The sequence below is a fragment of the Molothrus ater genome, chromosome 3 (assembly GCF_012460135.2).
Source record: "Molothrus ater isolate BHLD 08-10-18 breed brown headed cowbird chromosome 3, BPBGC_Mater_1.1, whole genome shotgun sequence".
NCBI lineage: Eukaryota > Metazoa > Chordata > Aves > Passeriformes > Icteridae > Molothrus > Molothrus ater.
Genome location: NC_050480.2, coordinates 107,868,882 through 107,883,897, shown reverse-complemented (window position 1 = coordinate 107,883,897; position 15,016 = coordinate 107,868,882). Strand labels below are relative to the sequence as shown.

Here is a 15,016-nt window from a genome sequence, read left to right as displayed (position 1 = left end):
GAGGATCTGGGTTCTTCTGATCCTTTGTCACCTACTATGTCCAATTTTATTTTTGATTGCATTAATTTTTTTTTTTTTTTTTTTTTTTTTTTTTTTTTTTTTTTTACATTTATCATGGGCAGACTATATGCCTTGAGGGAATTTTTGATTTCCTGATAGTGCCTGTTCTCCGCTTAAGGCTTTGATGTGAGTTTCCTCCTCTTTTCCTGAATGAATAGAAAACCTCTGTGGGGTTGTTGGGTTTTTTTTCCTTGTTTGTTTGTTTGCTTGCTTGCTTGCTTCTTTCTTCTTCTCTCCATATCTTTGTGAGTAGAACTTATTTCTATTACAACTGGTGTGTAGTTGAACTATCTGGGCTGGGACTGTGCAGGACCACACCATGGCTGAATTTTGGGCTCAGCTCTGCATGGGGAATCTGGCCACTTGAAAACAAAATAATTTAAAATCAGAGTCTCAAATACCAGGTTTTCAATGCATGGAATGTGTGGATTTGGTCTTTAACACACAGGGTCTGCTTTTAGTTCAAAGCCATCCCCTCCAGTGTCATTGGAGAAGGGGGGAGATTCACCAAGACTTTGTACCTACCACACCCTGTGGAGACTGTGTGGTCTTGGGAAAAGGAAATATTGTAGTGATTAAGATGTTACTCTGCTTTAAAAGGTTGCTTCTCTCATTTCATGAACAGGAGCAAATCTTTTTGAAGGTGATAATATGAAAAATACACACCTGGCACTGAGTATGCACTAAATTGTCCCTCTGAATTAGAGCTGGTGAAAGAAATGAGCAGTTAGATTCTGTTCTGTTGATGCTGGAATTATTTAATATTTACATGACCTTTTGTGGATTGTTAAACTTAGACACCTGCCAGACCCTCCACCCTGCCTCTTCTTCACTCTTGCTCTGCAACAGGTCAAGACGGAAAATAGAAGATGGAAAAAGCTCATGGGTTGAGATAAGGACAGGGAGATCACCCACCAGTTACTGTCATGGAGAAAACAGACTCAAAATTAATTTAATTTATTCCTGCTTGAATATAGAGTAGGATGGTGAGTAACAAGCACAAAACTAGAGAACTGTCCTTCCACCCTTCTTCATCACAGCTCAAAATTCACTCTTTCATTCCCAGCTTCTCCACCTCCTCCCCGACATGGTGTAGGGTGACATTGAATAGCGGTTGCAGTGAGTCCGTAAAAAGTTTTCTCATCCACTCCTTCCTCTTCATGCTCTCTTCCCTGCTAGAGTGTGGATCCCATCTGTGGGCTGCAGTCCTTCAGGATCAGATGTCTCCAATATGGGCGCCCCTCAGACTGCAAATTTTTCAAGTTGCACCCACCCTAGCCAGTGTTACAAGTGATAATATTGCAAAAAACAGAGACACAGCAGAAAGAAATATAAACCCAAACACAAATAAACCTGATGCTGAATTAAGTCATTTTTCAATCAGCAATTGCCAAAGCTCTTGAGGAAGGTTTGCAGTACTCTTATTGCCCCTTTGCATCCAGCCCATGTACCAGATCTAAATGAATTTGTTATTGACAAGAATTGAACTCAAAGAATTACCAAAATGAAGTACTAGCAATAATCTAATTCATACTCATTTGGCTCAAAGAATTTGAAAGATTTATTCTTAACTTCAGTGCTAAAGAAAGAACATCTGTATCATCTACACTGCCCAGAGAGTTGCCTTAGAGATAAATTGACTTGTGTCTTATAATGAAATACCAAGATTTTGTGTGGGCTCCAGCTTTTATTACACTTCCTACCTCATGCAATCCTTGTGCACTTGAAACAGGATAGAATCCTTATCAGTGTCTTTTCCAGTTTGGGATTGCTGAAAATCAGAAGAAGGGAATGAACACCTGGAAAAGCATACAGAAATACTAAACTAACAAGTGCCACATACTTTTCTTCCTTTGTTGAAGGAATTAGTGACAGAATCAAAAATATAAAGTTAATACTATACATTATAAAAAAGGAAAGAATAGATTTCATGGCTTTGATGTGGGCATCAATGCTGAGGCTGTTCATGGAGTTTTCCTGCATCTTGCATTTGTGTCTCCAGAGAGAAAAGAGAAGGAAAAAGGCAGAAGAGGTAACTGCTGTGAAAGATGTGACAAATCCAAAGCCATAGATAAAATAAATCTGGAAAAAATTTTCATCCATTTTGCCTCTAACTTTTGAAAAATTTCCTTGCCCAGTGGAATTGTGGTTGATACTGAGCTCTGAGACAGCGATGTCATAGGCGATAATGCCGATAGCCAAGGCTGAAAGCAATGATGCCAACAAAAGCCAGGGCACAATCCTGTCTGTTTTTACTTTCAGGTAGATGAAGAACCTGTTCCTGAAATTGGCAATTTTTACACAATAAAAAACACAAAGACAGGCAGAAACCCACAAGTTAGAACAATTAAAAAAGCTTTGAAAAAATACAATTAGTTGAAATGTGGGTTGAACAAAAAGGTAATTGGGAGAAGTTATTGAAAGGGAGCAATATACCCATGAGAAGCACAAATACCAAAACCTGGAGCATCCCAGCAGCAGCAAGATCTTCTCATTAGAGTTCAGAGTTTTCTTTTTGACCCAGGCAATGCAAAGCAAACAAATGAGGAAGGCATTTATCCACATACCAGGAAATGCCTCCACGGTGGTGATGGCCAAAGCCATGGGCCCATATACAGTGACATTGAATTGCTGTGGAGGGTGACAAGCTTCCATGGTGCGAGCTGGGGAGCAGAGCTGTGCTGGCCAAGGGGGCTGTGGCAGCAGAGCCTGAGGCAGGTCAGTGGCTGCTGTTGGTGGAGTGTCAGGGGTGGCAAGAGGAGCTTTATAGAGCTGCTGCTGCTGCTGGGGGGGATTTTGGTGCCTCTGCTGTGGGCAGCAGGGCAGGTGCAGGGATGTAAATGTGCTGGGTATCCCCTTACCCAGGGCCAGTGTCACTCTTGACTATTTGAATGTTGGTTTGGGGGGGCTGTGCTGGGTGTCACAAAGAGCGGAGATGTTTTTCTGCGGTGGAGAGTGTTTTGATGTTGATACCGATTCCTGTTTGGTCAGTGTCAGGCTTGAGGATCTGGGTTTTTCTGTCTCTTGGTAACTTCCAATAAAGAAGTCTGTTTTGGATGTGTTCATTCAAAACTATTCTTTATTTTGGTTTCTTTTTATATTGATGGTGGGTAGAGCATTGCCTTGAGGGAATTTTAATTTCCTGATACTCCTGTTGTCTGCCTTATGCTTTGATGTGTGTTTCCTCTATGGTTTTGCTGATAGAAGAAAAACATAGTATAGGATAGGGAATTTCCTTCCTTCCTTCCTTCCTTCCTTCCTTCCTTCCTTCCTTCCTTCCTTCCTTCCTTCCTTCCTTCCTTCCTTCCTTCCTTCCTTCCTTCCTTCCTTCCTTCCTTCCTTCCTTCCTTCCTTCCTTCCTTCCTTCCTTCCTTCCTTCCTTCTTCCCATATGGTTGTGAGATATATGAAAGTTATTTCTATTACAACAGGAATGTGAATATGAACTGCCTGTGCTGGGACTGATCTTGTACCGGGATATTAAATGAAAATTTTAATTAATTAAATTAAATTGCAACACAATACCATGGTTGGGACCTGACCTCAACTCTTTGTGGGGAATATTTCACTTTAGAAAAATAATGCTATAAAATCAGAGTCTCCAGTGCTGGATTTTCAAGCATGAAGATACGGATCAGGTGCTTGACATGCAGGTGTTTTCTGCTGGTTCAAATCCACCCCCTCCAGAATATTTTGAGAAAGGGAAGGGTTATCCAACACTTTGTATCTCCCACCCATGAGTATATTTTGGATGCCCTTGTGCATCTCAAATGGCACAAGACTCCTGTTTTTGTTCATCTGGATGGACACACAGCTGTATTGGCATCTGAATCACGTCATACAAATAATAAATTGGTACCATCTGTGCTTGTTCAGGCAGAGCTGCTTTCCTCTCCAGAATCTGTTTCTTTCTCCCTTTATGACATAGGGAATCCCAGATGATTAGCCTTAGTTAGCTAGCTAGTTAGGTGAATGGTTGCCTAAATTCTGGCCCATTCCATTACAGCTGTGTATCAACTCTAATGCACAATGTTATGTTTATGTCCTTAACAACTGGAAAGAATGCTCTGAGAAACAGTTCCCACAGAGGAAAATTTCCCATCGCCCCTATCCCAGGTGACACCCTGGGAAATAAGATTTTTTTGTTGTGGAATCCCTGTATGACTTGCCTTAGATAAAGCCTGCTTTTTCCAGATCTCCAGGCTGCTTATCCTGTACCATTTTCAATTGAGTTATGGCTGTGTCACTGCTGTGTTACTGCTGGCCAGCCTGAGCAGTGCAGCTCTGCCCCAGCAGATGTTCCCAATGTGCCCTGGTGATAACCCAGATGCTGAGGAGTGGCAGATTGAACTGGTGTCTGTGAATCTGGCTGAGATCTCCATCCAGATAATGAGGGCAGGAAATCCTAATCTCAAGAACCTGCATGCTGATCTCCTGCACCCTTCCTGCCTTATCTCTTCTTAACAGTCCCAGCTCACTACAAGCAGGGAGGAAATGCAGATATTTTGCAAGTAAAATAATTCAGAGCATCCTCCCTTCTTGTTTTCACCTAATTTTGGCACTGTTTTAAATTCACCAAAAAAAGAAGTATATAAACCTGACATGGTGCAGCAGTGCATCTGTGTCAAACCTCTGACTTTGCTCCATTCTCTCAGCCAGGACAGCATTGCAGTGATGGGACAGAGCTGCAGTATTAAAGAAAAAGGATTTTTCCTGATATTAGATGGTGTTTCTGACAGAGATTCCTGAATCCTGAGTGCCTACAAAATCAGAGCCCTGCAGGAGGAGGAAAGGGTTTGTCTTCTCTTGGGCAAGACTTACACTTGGAATGTCCATGTCTGGATGCAGGCAGTGCTGGGGCCCAGGGGCTCCTTGTAGGGGGAGGTTGGGGCTGCACCATGCTGGACACACTGTGGTGTTTCTCAAGTGTTGATGGCATCAGGGTTTTGACCAGACCAAGCCACAACCCCTGACCCCTGCAGATGGGCACCTGTGAGTGCAGCTGTGTCTGTGCTGTACAGGTGGAGAGCAGGAACTGCCACAGAGGAATCCCCCTTAGACCAGAGAGATGACGACTGGGAACTCAAAAAAGAAGAGCTTGAGAGAAACCTGCCATGTTTTGTGGAGAACTGCACAACCTCTGCTCAAAAATGGAACTAAAAGGGGGAAGCAGTAGTGTGTTGTGTCTCTTTTGTAGCCTCTGGTGGTGCCTCTCTTTTTTTGGTAGTGGGGTTGAGGTGGTGCTTCCCCCTCCCCTTTTCAGACTGTGATCTGAGAAATGCTCTGTTAGGCCTCAGCCTTGGTGAGCAGCACCTGGGCCCAGCTCCTCTTGAGCTTATCAGAGCTACTGTCTGCTCCCAGGAACTGCTGCTGCCTAATGAGATCCTGGGCTTTTTTTATCAACAGCCTAAGAAATCACTTTTTTTGCCTGAATGGCAGAACATCCTAGTTCTCACACTTTCAAAGAAGGAGTGTCGAACTGAAGTGCAGCCAGGAAGAAACATTGTTATGACTAAAACCCACTTTCTTGCAGCCCTTTAGACAAACATGAGAGTCCAAAATGAGACCCTTTGAGCTCTCCTAGTGTGCCATGACCAGTGAGGCCTCACATAGGTGGGAACTCTCAAGTTTGCTGCACTCAGAGATCCCTGACCAACAACCTGATCCTGGGCCTATCCCCCACTCCTCGAGGCTCAACTCTTGGCCTGGTGATGAGATGTAAAGACATCCAAAGCAAATATTTCACTGCCTTTGAGGGGAATTTTTCACAGGTACCTTGCATACATGTGTGAATGTGCTTTGACAAATATGGGAGAAATGCTGCTCTCTTAGATGTTTAAGTATCTTAGATATTTATGTAAATTAGGCCTGTAAATAAGTTTAATATAAGCTAAAAGCTAAGTTAAATGCTGTTAAGTGTTATTCCTTTGCTAAATGGTTAAATTTAAGAAGAAAGTTAAGTACTTTTGAGTGCTGTTAAGCTTTGAGGCTGTATTCCTTTCTATCCTTGCCCTTTCTACCATTTTGTTGCACACACCTAAACACTCACTAACACACAAACACACAGAGATAGTCCTTGGTTCATTTCTGTTTTGATTGATGGGATTTTTTTTTCCTGTTTTTTCCCTTGGTGTGCCTTAACTATCTAGGCAGTAGTAAAGTGAATCTTGCCAACAAACTTCATCATGCTCTTGCTTATTATTAAATCTGTTTTTTACTGATACCCCTGCCAGTGATTTTTGAAGCAATCTCAAGCACTCATTTTGTAACATGTAGTTGTTACATGCCTTCCTTAGCAGATACCTGTAGTTGCCTCTTCTGGCTGAAGGGGAGACATTGGTGTTGGGCTTTCTTTGGACACGTGGGTTGAACAGGCTGTAACTCACATTCCTGGCCCAGCAAAAGGGAACAGATGCTCATCACTTCTTTCATTTCTCTGTGACTTCCAAGAGCATTGGAGCACTGCCTTGTTTTTAGCAGTGCCCCCAGCCCCTTTTATGACTCTGCTCAGGGGAATGGTGTGTCCAAAAGATCTTGGGCTTTAGTTCCTCCCTTGCCTGAGGGAGGCCTCAGATATTTGGTCTCCACCTCTGACATACTTTCCTCCTGGGAGAACAGGAGGCCAAACAAACCCTGCCAAGAATGGGTGGAAAATGCACCACTAGCACCAGGCACAGGAAAAAGTGTCCCTCTGTGCCCAAGCTAGTGACAGAAATGAAAAAAGTAGATTCTGCTCTGCTCGTGCTGGAATTATTTCATATTCAGAGAATATGCTGGGGTTTGTTGAGCTTGGGTGGGTGCCATGCCCCCACCTAGCTGCTCCTTTATTCTTGTTCTGCAATAGGCCAAGAGGAGAATAGAAGGTGCTACTGTCATGGAGAAAACAGACTTGAGTTGAGAAAAATGAATTTATTTTATTGGCTATTGATAATAGAGTAGCATAATGAGCAACAAACATAAAACTAGAACCCTTTGCCTTCTCCTCTTCATCTTCACAAATTAAAATTCACTCTTTCATTCCTGGCTTCTCCAGTTCCTCTGCCACAGTGGTGTGGGGGGATGGGAAATGAGGGTTGCAGTCAGTCCACAAAAAGTTTTCCATTCCTTCCTCCTCACTTTCTCCCATGCTCAAGTGTGAATCCCATGGGCTGCAGTCCTTCAGGATCAGGCAGCTTTGACATGGGGTCACCATAGCCTGCAGTCTTTCAAGTTGCACCCACCCTAGCCAGTGTTACAAGTGATAATATTGCAAAAAACAGAGACACAGCAGAAAGAAATATAAACCCAAACACAAATAAACCTGATGCTAAATTAAGTCATTTTTCAATCAGCAAATGCCAAAGCTCTTGAGGAAGGTTTGCAGTACTCTTATTGCCCCTTTGCATCCAGCCCATGTACCAGATCTAAATGAATTTGTTATTGACAAGAATTGAACTCAGAGATGCTCCGCCCAGGGGGCTGAGCCAAGAATTCCTACCTGGATATAATCTGACATTTGGAACACCAGAGGCAGCCTTTTCTCACTGGATTCCCAGAGGAAGACTACGCCGATCTACATCACCACTGCACCTTCAGAAGAAAATTACACCCTTCTACAGGATCACTGCTTCAACAGAACTACACCTGGCACTGCAGAAGGGCTGTAGCCACCATTCAATCAGGCTGCTACCAATACCCTGCCCCACAAAGTCTCAGGTCGTGTTCTGACTCTGTAAGTAGGTTTTTTTGTACCTTCCATTTGTATTTTTAATTTTCCTAGTAAAGAACTGCTATTCCTATTCCCCTGTCTTTTCCTGAGAGCCCCTTAATTTCAAAATTATAGTAAGCTGGAGAGAGAAGGTTTACATTTTCCATTTCAAGGGGGACTCCTGCCTTCCTTAGCAGATACCTGTCTTTTCAAACCAAGATAGTGATTATGGCCACAGTTGTGGCCCTGTATGCAGTGACATTGAATTGCTGTGGAGGGTGACAAGCTTCCATGTCAGAGCTGTGCTGGCCAAGGGGGCTGTGGCAGCAGAGCCTGAGGCAGGTCAGGGGCTGCTGTTGGTGGAGTGTCAGGGATGGCAAGAGGAGCTTTATAGAGCTGCTGCTGCTGCTGGGGGGGATTTTGGTGCCGCTGCTGTGGGCAGCAGGGCAGGTGCAGGGATGTAAATGTGCTGGGTATCCTCTTACCCAGGGCCAGTGTCACTCTTGACTATTTGAATGTTGGTTTGGGGGGGCTGTGCTGGGTGTCACAAAGAGCGGAGATGTTTTTCTGCGGTGGAGAGCGTTGTGATTTTGAGACTGTTCTCTGTTTGATCTGACAGACAGAGCCTTTCTCTTGCCCCCTGTCCTTGAGGTGGCATAGAATAACCCCTGAGTGCTGGCCCTGCCCTTTCCTGATTGCTGTATCATCTGAACTGAACCCTCTCCTGAACAACTATATCATCTACCTGGAGATGATAAAAAAATTAACAAAAAATTTACCCTGGCAAAAATTAACCCTGTCCTGGTCAGAACCAGGATAAAATATTACAATAGTGGGATCACACTGTGACTGTGGCTTGGAATCAGCTCAGTGTGAGGAATATGGTACCTTAAAAAAAGTAAAGGTGTCTATAAATCAGAATCTCCAGTGCTGAGTTTTGAGATCAAGAAAATATGGATCAGGTGCTTGAAAGACAGGGGTCTGCTTTTTGTTCAAATCCATGCCCTCTGGCACCACTGAAGAACGGGAAGGATTCTCCAGGACGTATCTACCAGCTTTTGTGTATTTTTTTCAATGTCCTTGTGCATCTCAAAATGCATCAGACTGCTGATTTTATGCATATGGAGGGACACACAGCTGTATTAAGATCTGAGAGACATCACATACAGACTGCATTGCTTCCATCTGAGCTTGGTTTAGGCTGAACAGCTTCCCTCTCCAGAATACTTCATTATTATAGGAAATCCAAGAGGATTAGCCTTCGTTAGCCAACTGGTTAGGCTATTAGTGGCCCAGTTTCTTCTGAGAAAATCTATTCAATCCATAACTGGCCTTCAATATGCAGAAGGCCACAATTTTTTCAGAACCCTGGAAAACAAAATGAAATCTCCTCAGGGCAGGTGTCATGAACTTGTTATGGAAATATAAATTCAACTCCAAATGCTTCCTAGCTCCAGAAGGTGGATTGGCATGTTATCAAGTGGCATTAATTATTTCTTTGCTTGTTTCTGGGGAGTTGCTATTTAAGGAGAGTTGGGTAGTTTCGTGAGGCAGCCTGCTAGTCTGTGTGGTCTTTGGAAAAAGTGATACTGCAGTGGTTGAGAGGTTGCTCTGGCCTAAATGGTTGTATCACTCAGTTCAGAAGCAGGAAGGAAGCTTTTGGCAGGTGAGATGAGAAATGCACACCTGGCACTGGGTGTGAGGTAAAACAACCCTCTGAGCGTGAGCTGGTAAAATAAGTGACCAGTTCAGGTTCTGCTCTGTTCATGCTGGTGTGAAGGAAATTTTCCTGTCTCACCACCCAGGCAGCCTCTGACAGTCACGGCCCAGCACCAGAGACTGTCACTGCAGGGACCAAAGCCCCTTCACTGTGGGCAGCTGCCCCACTCCACTCCCTGCACACACCACGCTCACAGCCAGACCAGGTTTCCTCACCAGCTTGGCACTGGCTTTCCCATAGTGGAGTCTCAGGCCTCTGGATCTTTCAAGCACTTTAATCATGGCACTGTAGCACAAAAGCAGCTCAAGCTAGGTGCCTCTGAGGAGGTGCCCAAACAATTGAATCCCTGGGATTTTGTGTCCTTCCTGTCTGTGCACATGATGACTGGGGTGTCTTAAGTGTCCAGTCAGCTGGCTGGTGCCACAAGTCCCTGTGCCCTTTGCTGTGCAAGGCTTGGCACCATGCTTGGGACTCCCAGCACTTCCCCACAACCTGCAGCTCCCTCCCATTGCAGCTGCTCCCTGAGCTGTCTGCACTGAATGTGTTCCTCCACACTGGAACTATTTCACATTTCACTCTCATGGTGAGTTGTCCTTGGGCAGCTCTTAGAGCCCCCCTCAGTCACTCCTTGACTCTCACTCTGGAATAGGACGAGGGGGCAAAATAAGATGGAACTGCTCATGAGATGAGACCAAGACAGGGGAATCACTCCCCAGTTATTCTCACAGACAAAAAAGACTTGACACAGGGAAAATCAGTTTAATTTATTGCCTATTGAAAACAGAGTAGGATGATGTAGAACATGCACACAACTAGAATATTTGATCTTTGCCCCCAGCAATAATCTCTGGCTCAGTTTAACTCATTCAGAGATTCTCTAGCACCTCTTCTCCTCAGGAGCACAGGAGCACAGGGAATGTTGTTGTCAGTTCATAAAAAGTTGTCTCCTTCATTTTTCTCCTGCTCCATCATGGCTTTCTCCCATGGCCTGCAGTCCTTCAGGACTTCTCTTTTCCCAGAGGAGCCACAAGGGTCGCTGATGAGATGAGCAACGTCTGGTGTTGGGACCATTAGAGTGCCTGGAATTGGCTTTTCCCAGCATGGGACAGCCTTGACATCACCCTGGTTGAGACTCCACAGGCCCCCAGCTGCAGCTCCTGGCCCAGGCACCCTGTACATCTGCCTGTGGGTCACTGTGAGATGAAGCTGTGGCTTCATTCCACGCTGCACCTTGCACAAAACCCACCTTCCTGGGGCTGTAACTGAGCCAGAGTGCACTGGGAAAAGCCAACCTCATCTCCAGGTCAGAGCAGTCCCACAGAGCAGGCAATCCTGTCCTTGCAGGCAGTGGGGCACAGAGGACGCGCAGGGCTGGAGTGGGAAGGGGGCTCTGCACCCCCTGAGCTCCCCAGGGCCGTTCCTGCCTCGCTCTTTGTGGCTCAGTGACCACCTCTGGTGAGTGACAGGGCTCAGCGTGTTCACACTGAGCTATCAGCCACTGCCAGGCACTGATACAGCCCATAATATATGCCACAGCACAGGGCCACAGCAGAAGGAAGGATATACCAAAATTGAGATAAAGCTGTTGTTTCATTCAGTCAATTCAATCAGTGAAAACTAAAATGTTTGAGCCAGGTTTGCAGCATGATTATTGTCCTTTTGCATCCAGCACCTGTACAAGGTCTAAATGACTTTGCTACGTACAATAATTTAATTCTAAGAGCTGTTTTAATTAAATGCAAATAAAAATTCATTTGCCTCCTACTAACATTAGTTTAAAGAGTTTGAAATATATATTCCTAACATCTAGGCTGAACTTCTCTACAGTCTATTCTGCCTGGAGAGTTACAATGAGCATTAATTGAAACTGTTTTCTCTAAAGATATTTTGCATGAGCTCCAGCATTTGTTACAGTTTCTACCTCATGCAAAGCTTGCTCTTCACACAAGAGAGAATCCTAAGCAGTGTCTTTTCCAGCTTGGGATTGCTGAGAATGAGAATAAGGGAATGAACTCCTGGATAAGCATGTTGAATTGAGAAACTTAGAAATAGCACGTGACTTTGGTAATCCATTGAATAAACTAGAGTCAAGATCAGAAACATAAAGTTGATGCTGTACATTATGAAGAAGGAGAGAATAGATTTCATGGCTCTGATGTGGGCATCCATGCTGAGGTCCTTCATGGAGCTTGTCTGCATCTTCCACTTGTGTCTCCAGAGAGAAAAGAGAAGGAAAACAGCAGAAAAGATGACTACCAGGAATGAAGCAGCAAGTACAAAACCAGTGAGAAAATAAAGACGGAAAAAATGTTCGTCTATTTCAATTGTTGCTTTCCAAAGTTCTTCTGGGCAGGTGAAATTGAGGTTTTTACAGATAGCTTTATCAATAGTGTTGTAGACAAGAATTCCAATAATCAGGGAGAACATCACTGACCCCAACAAGAGCCAGGGCACCATCCTGTCAATTTTTACTTTCAGGTAGATGAAGAACCTGTTCCTGAAATTGGCAATTTTTATACAATAAAAACCACAAAGACAGGCAGAAACCCACAAGTTGGAACAATTAAAAAAGCTGTAAGAACCTTGAATTAGTGGAAATATGGGATGAACTTGAAGGTAATAGGGAAAAATTGCTGAGACAAAGACATATAACCATGAGAAACACAAATACCAAATCCTGGAGCATCCCAGCAGCAGCAAGATCTTCTCATTAGAGTTCAAGGTTTTCTTTTTGACCCAGGCAATGCAAAGCACACAAACGATGAAAGCATTTATCCACATGCCAGGAAATGCCTCCACGGTGGTGATGGCCAAAGCCATGGGCCCATATACAGTGACATTGAATTGCTGTGGAGGGTAACAAGCTTCCATGGTGCGAGCTGGGGAGCAGAGCTGTGCTGGCCAAGGGGGCTGTGGCAGCAGAGCCTGAGGCAGGTCAGTGGCTGCTGTTGGTGGAGTGTCAGGGATGGCAAGAGGAGCTTTATAGAGCTGCTGCTGCTGCTGGGGGGGATTTTGGTGCCTCTGCTGTGGGCAGCAGGGCAGGTGCAGGGATGTAAATGTGCTGGGTATCCCCTTACCCGGGGCCACTCTTGACTATTTGAATGTTGGTTTGGGGGAGCTGTGATGGGTGTCACAAACAGCAGAGATGTTTTTCTGCAGTGGAGAGTGTTGTGATATTGATACTGATCTCTGTTTGATCAGTGTCAGGCTTCAGGATCTGGGTTCTTCTGTCCCTTTTTTGCCTATGATAATCATGCAGAGCCCTGGATGTGCTCAGCAGGTCAGGGGACTCAGTGTCCTTTTTAGTTTGAGAGTCTGGCTGCTGCAACGTTCAGCCAGATGCTGGAGAAGTGGGGTTTATTTTGATGCTTCACAGGCATTGAAATCCATGTTTGTTTTTCCAATGGCATTGCCTTAAGAGTTAGTGAAGAGTCCCATAGTGGAGCAGGTGATGGGAGCTAAGAAAATAAAGCTGGTACTTCTTACAAGTTTAATTTGGAGCATATGACGTAAATTGTTAAAAATCAGGACAAGTCCCTGTGCCAGGGTTCCCATCTCATCTGCTTGGGAAAGTGAAGGCTTTCAAAGATGGCACCATGCTGAGTTTCCCCCACACTGCAATGCCCTAAAGTTTCCAAATGACTTTAGACCCTGAAAGCTGTGAGGTTTTTCCCAGGCAAGTTGTGTTAAGCTGTGTGGGGCATGGAGTGCCTGTGCCCTTTGGGGTAGTGCAGGACCTGTCCCATTTGGCCTTGCACATCAGGACCACAGTAACCAAGGAGATCTCATCTGATGCTGTGGTGGAGGCAGGAAAAATGAAACCCCAAGCAAGAGCTCTCTGGCTACAGGAAATGAACCCCCAGCATTTTCTCTCTTCCAAATGATGATAGCCATGTTTTCTGTGGGATATAAGAGCCAGGAATATGTTACATGAATATTGATATCACATGCTCGTAATTGCATTGATTGGCCACCATAAAGACTTGGAATGTGACCCAGAACAGCTTTCCATTCTGGGCCAGTGCTGAGCAGCCATTCCCATTGATTTCTGGCGCCTCTCGTGTGTCAGCTTCTCCAGGCTGGGCACATCCTGCATCTGTCCCCATGGGCTGTGCATGGTGGCTGTGCTGATGGACACCCTGTCCCCTGCAGTGCCAGCTGAGTGGGGCTGGTGCACAGGACAGGGATTCTGTGCTGGCTGTCACATCCTCAGGGGTTTCATGGGGATGGAAGAAGGACCCCAGCATGGTTCACTGGGGCTGTGGTGTTTTGTGTGGTAACATGTGCAAGGTGCTGGGTTTTGCCTGCTGAGTTTTGTGGCATGTGAGGTTGTGAGGGATGGATGTTGCAATGGATGTAGGGTATGAGATGGATCTTCCAGGTTTTTCCTGTGAAAGTGGTCAGGTTTGTCAGGTTAAAGGTTGAAGTGCATGAGCAGCAGCTGGGGAAGAAGGGATGTGTGGCTGTTCCTGTCCTTTCAAGGCCTTTCACAGGGAAGATGTGTCTTGCAGAGCTGCTTACAATCTGCCTCTGGACCTGAGCTGCTGGTAGAAATGACCAATTCGGGTTCTGTTTTGTATTTGTTGACACTATTTCGTGTTTCACCTGCTGTGATGGGTTGCCCTAAGGGAGAAGGCAGAACTCCACTGAGGTGTTCCTTCTCTCTCGCCCACAGGAAGAGAAGGGGTGAAAAACATGATGAAAATACTCAGGGTTTGAAAGAATGGCAGGGAGATCTCTCACCAGTTACTGTCATGTACACAATGCATTTGACACCAGGAAAATGAATGTAATTTATTTAAATATAGAAAATTGAGCAGGATAATGAGGAAGAAATGGAAAACTTGATCACACTCCCTCCACACTCCTTTCATCTGAGGCTCAACTTCCCTTCTTCATCTCCAGCTCCTCCACCTCCTCCTCCATAGCAGCACAGGGGCAAGTCGAATGGGGGCTGCAGTCAGATCTTAATGAGTTGTCTCCTCCACTCCTGACTCCTCAAGCTGTTTCCCTGATTGAGAGCAAAGCCTGTTAGCTGGGTGTTTCACTGAGCCACAGTGCACTGGGAAAAGCCAACCTCATCTCCAGGTCAGAGCAGGCCAGGAGAGCAGTCCCACAGAGCAGGCAATCCTGTCCTTGCAGGCAGTGAGGCACAGAGGACGTGCAGGGCTGGAGTGGGAAGGGGGCTCAGCACCCCCTGAGCTCCCCAGGGCCGTTCCTGCCTCGCTCTTTGTGGCTCAGTGACCACCTCTGGTGAGTGACAGGGCTCAGCGTGTTCACACTGAGCTATCAGCCACTGCCAGGCACTGATACAGCCCATAATATATGCCACAGCACAGGGCCACAACAGAAGGAAATGTGTTCCAAAATAGAGAGAAACCTATTCATTGCAGCCATTTCATTCTGTGAATACCAAAACATTTGTGGCAGGTTGGCAGGATTGTTATTCCATTTTTTGCAGCCAGTTTGTCTTCCAGTCTTGCACATTTTTCTGTTCCATTAAGAGTATAGAAATTTAGCAGAAAATAAAGCCCTTGCTGGTCCTCAGAG

At 45.1% G+C, this 15,016-nt stretch overlaps 2 protein-coding genes across 2 annotated transcripts; both read right to left on the bottom strand.

Moving 5' to 3' along the window:
• Positions 1–1,764: 1,764 nt before the first annotated feature.
• On the bottom strand, positions 1,765–2,715 carry LOC118684726 (taste receptor type 2 member 9-like). The gene has a single exon (XM_036379794.1). It carries the CDS (start codon positions 2,713–2,715, stop codon positions 1,765–1,767), a length of 951 nt encoding a protein of 316 aa, XP_036235687.1.
• An 8,668-nt stretch (positions 2,716–11,383) lies between these two features.
• LOC118684583 (taste receptor type 2 member 9-like) lies at positions 11,384–12,337 on the bottom strand. Its single transcript, XM_036379520.1, has one exon. The coding sequence runs from the start codon at positions 12,335–12,337 to the stop codon at positions 11,384–11,386; it is 954 nt and encodes a 317-aa protein (XP_036235413.1).
• Between the last annotated feature and the right edge of the window lie 2,679 nt (positions 12,338–15,016).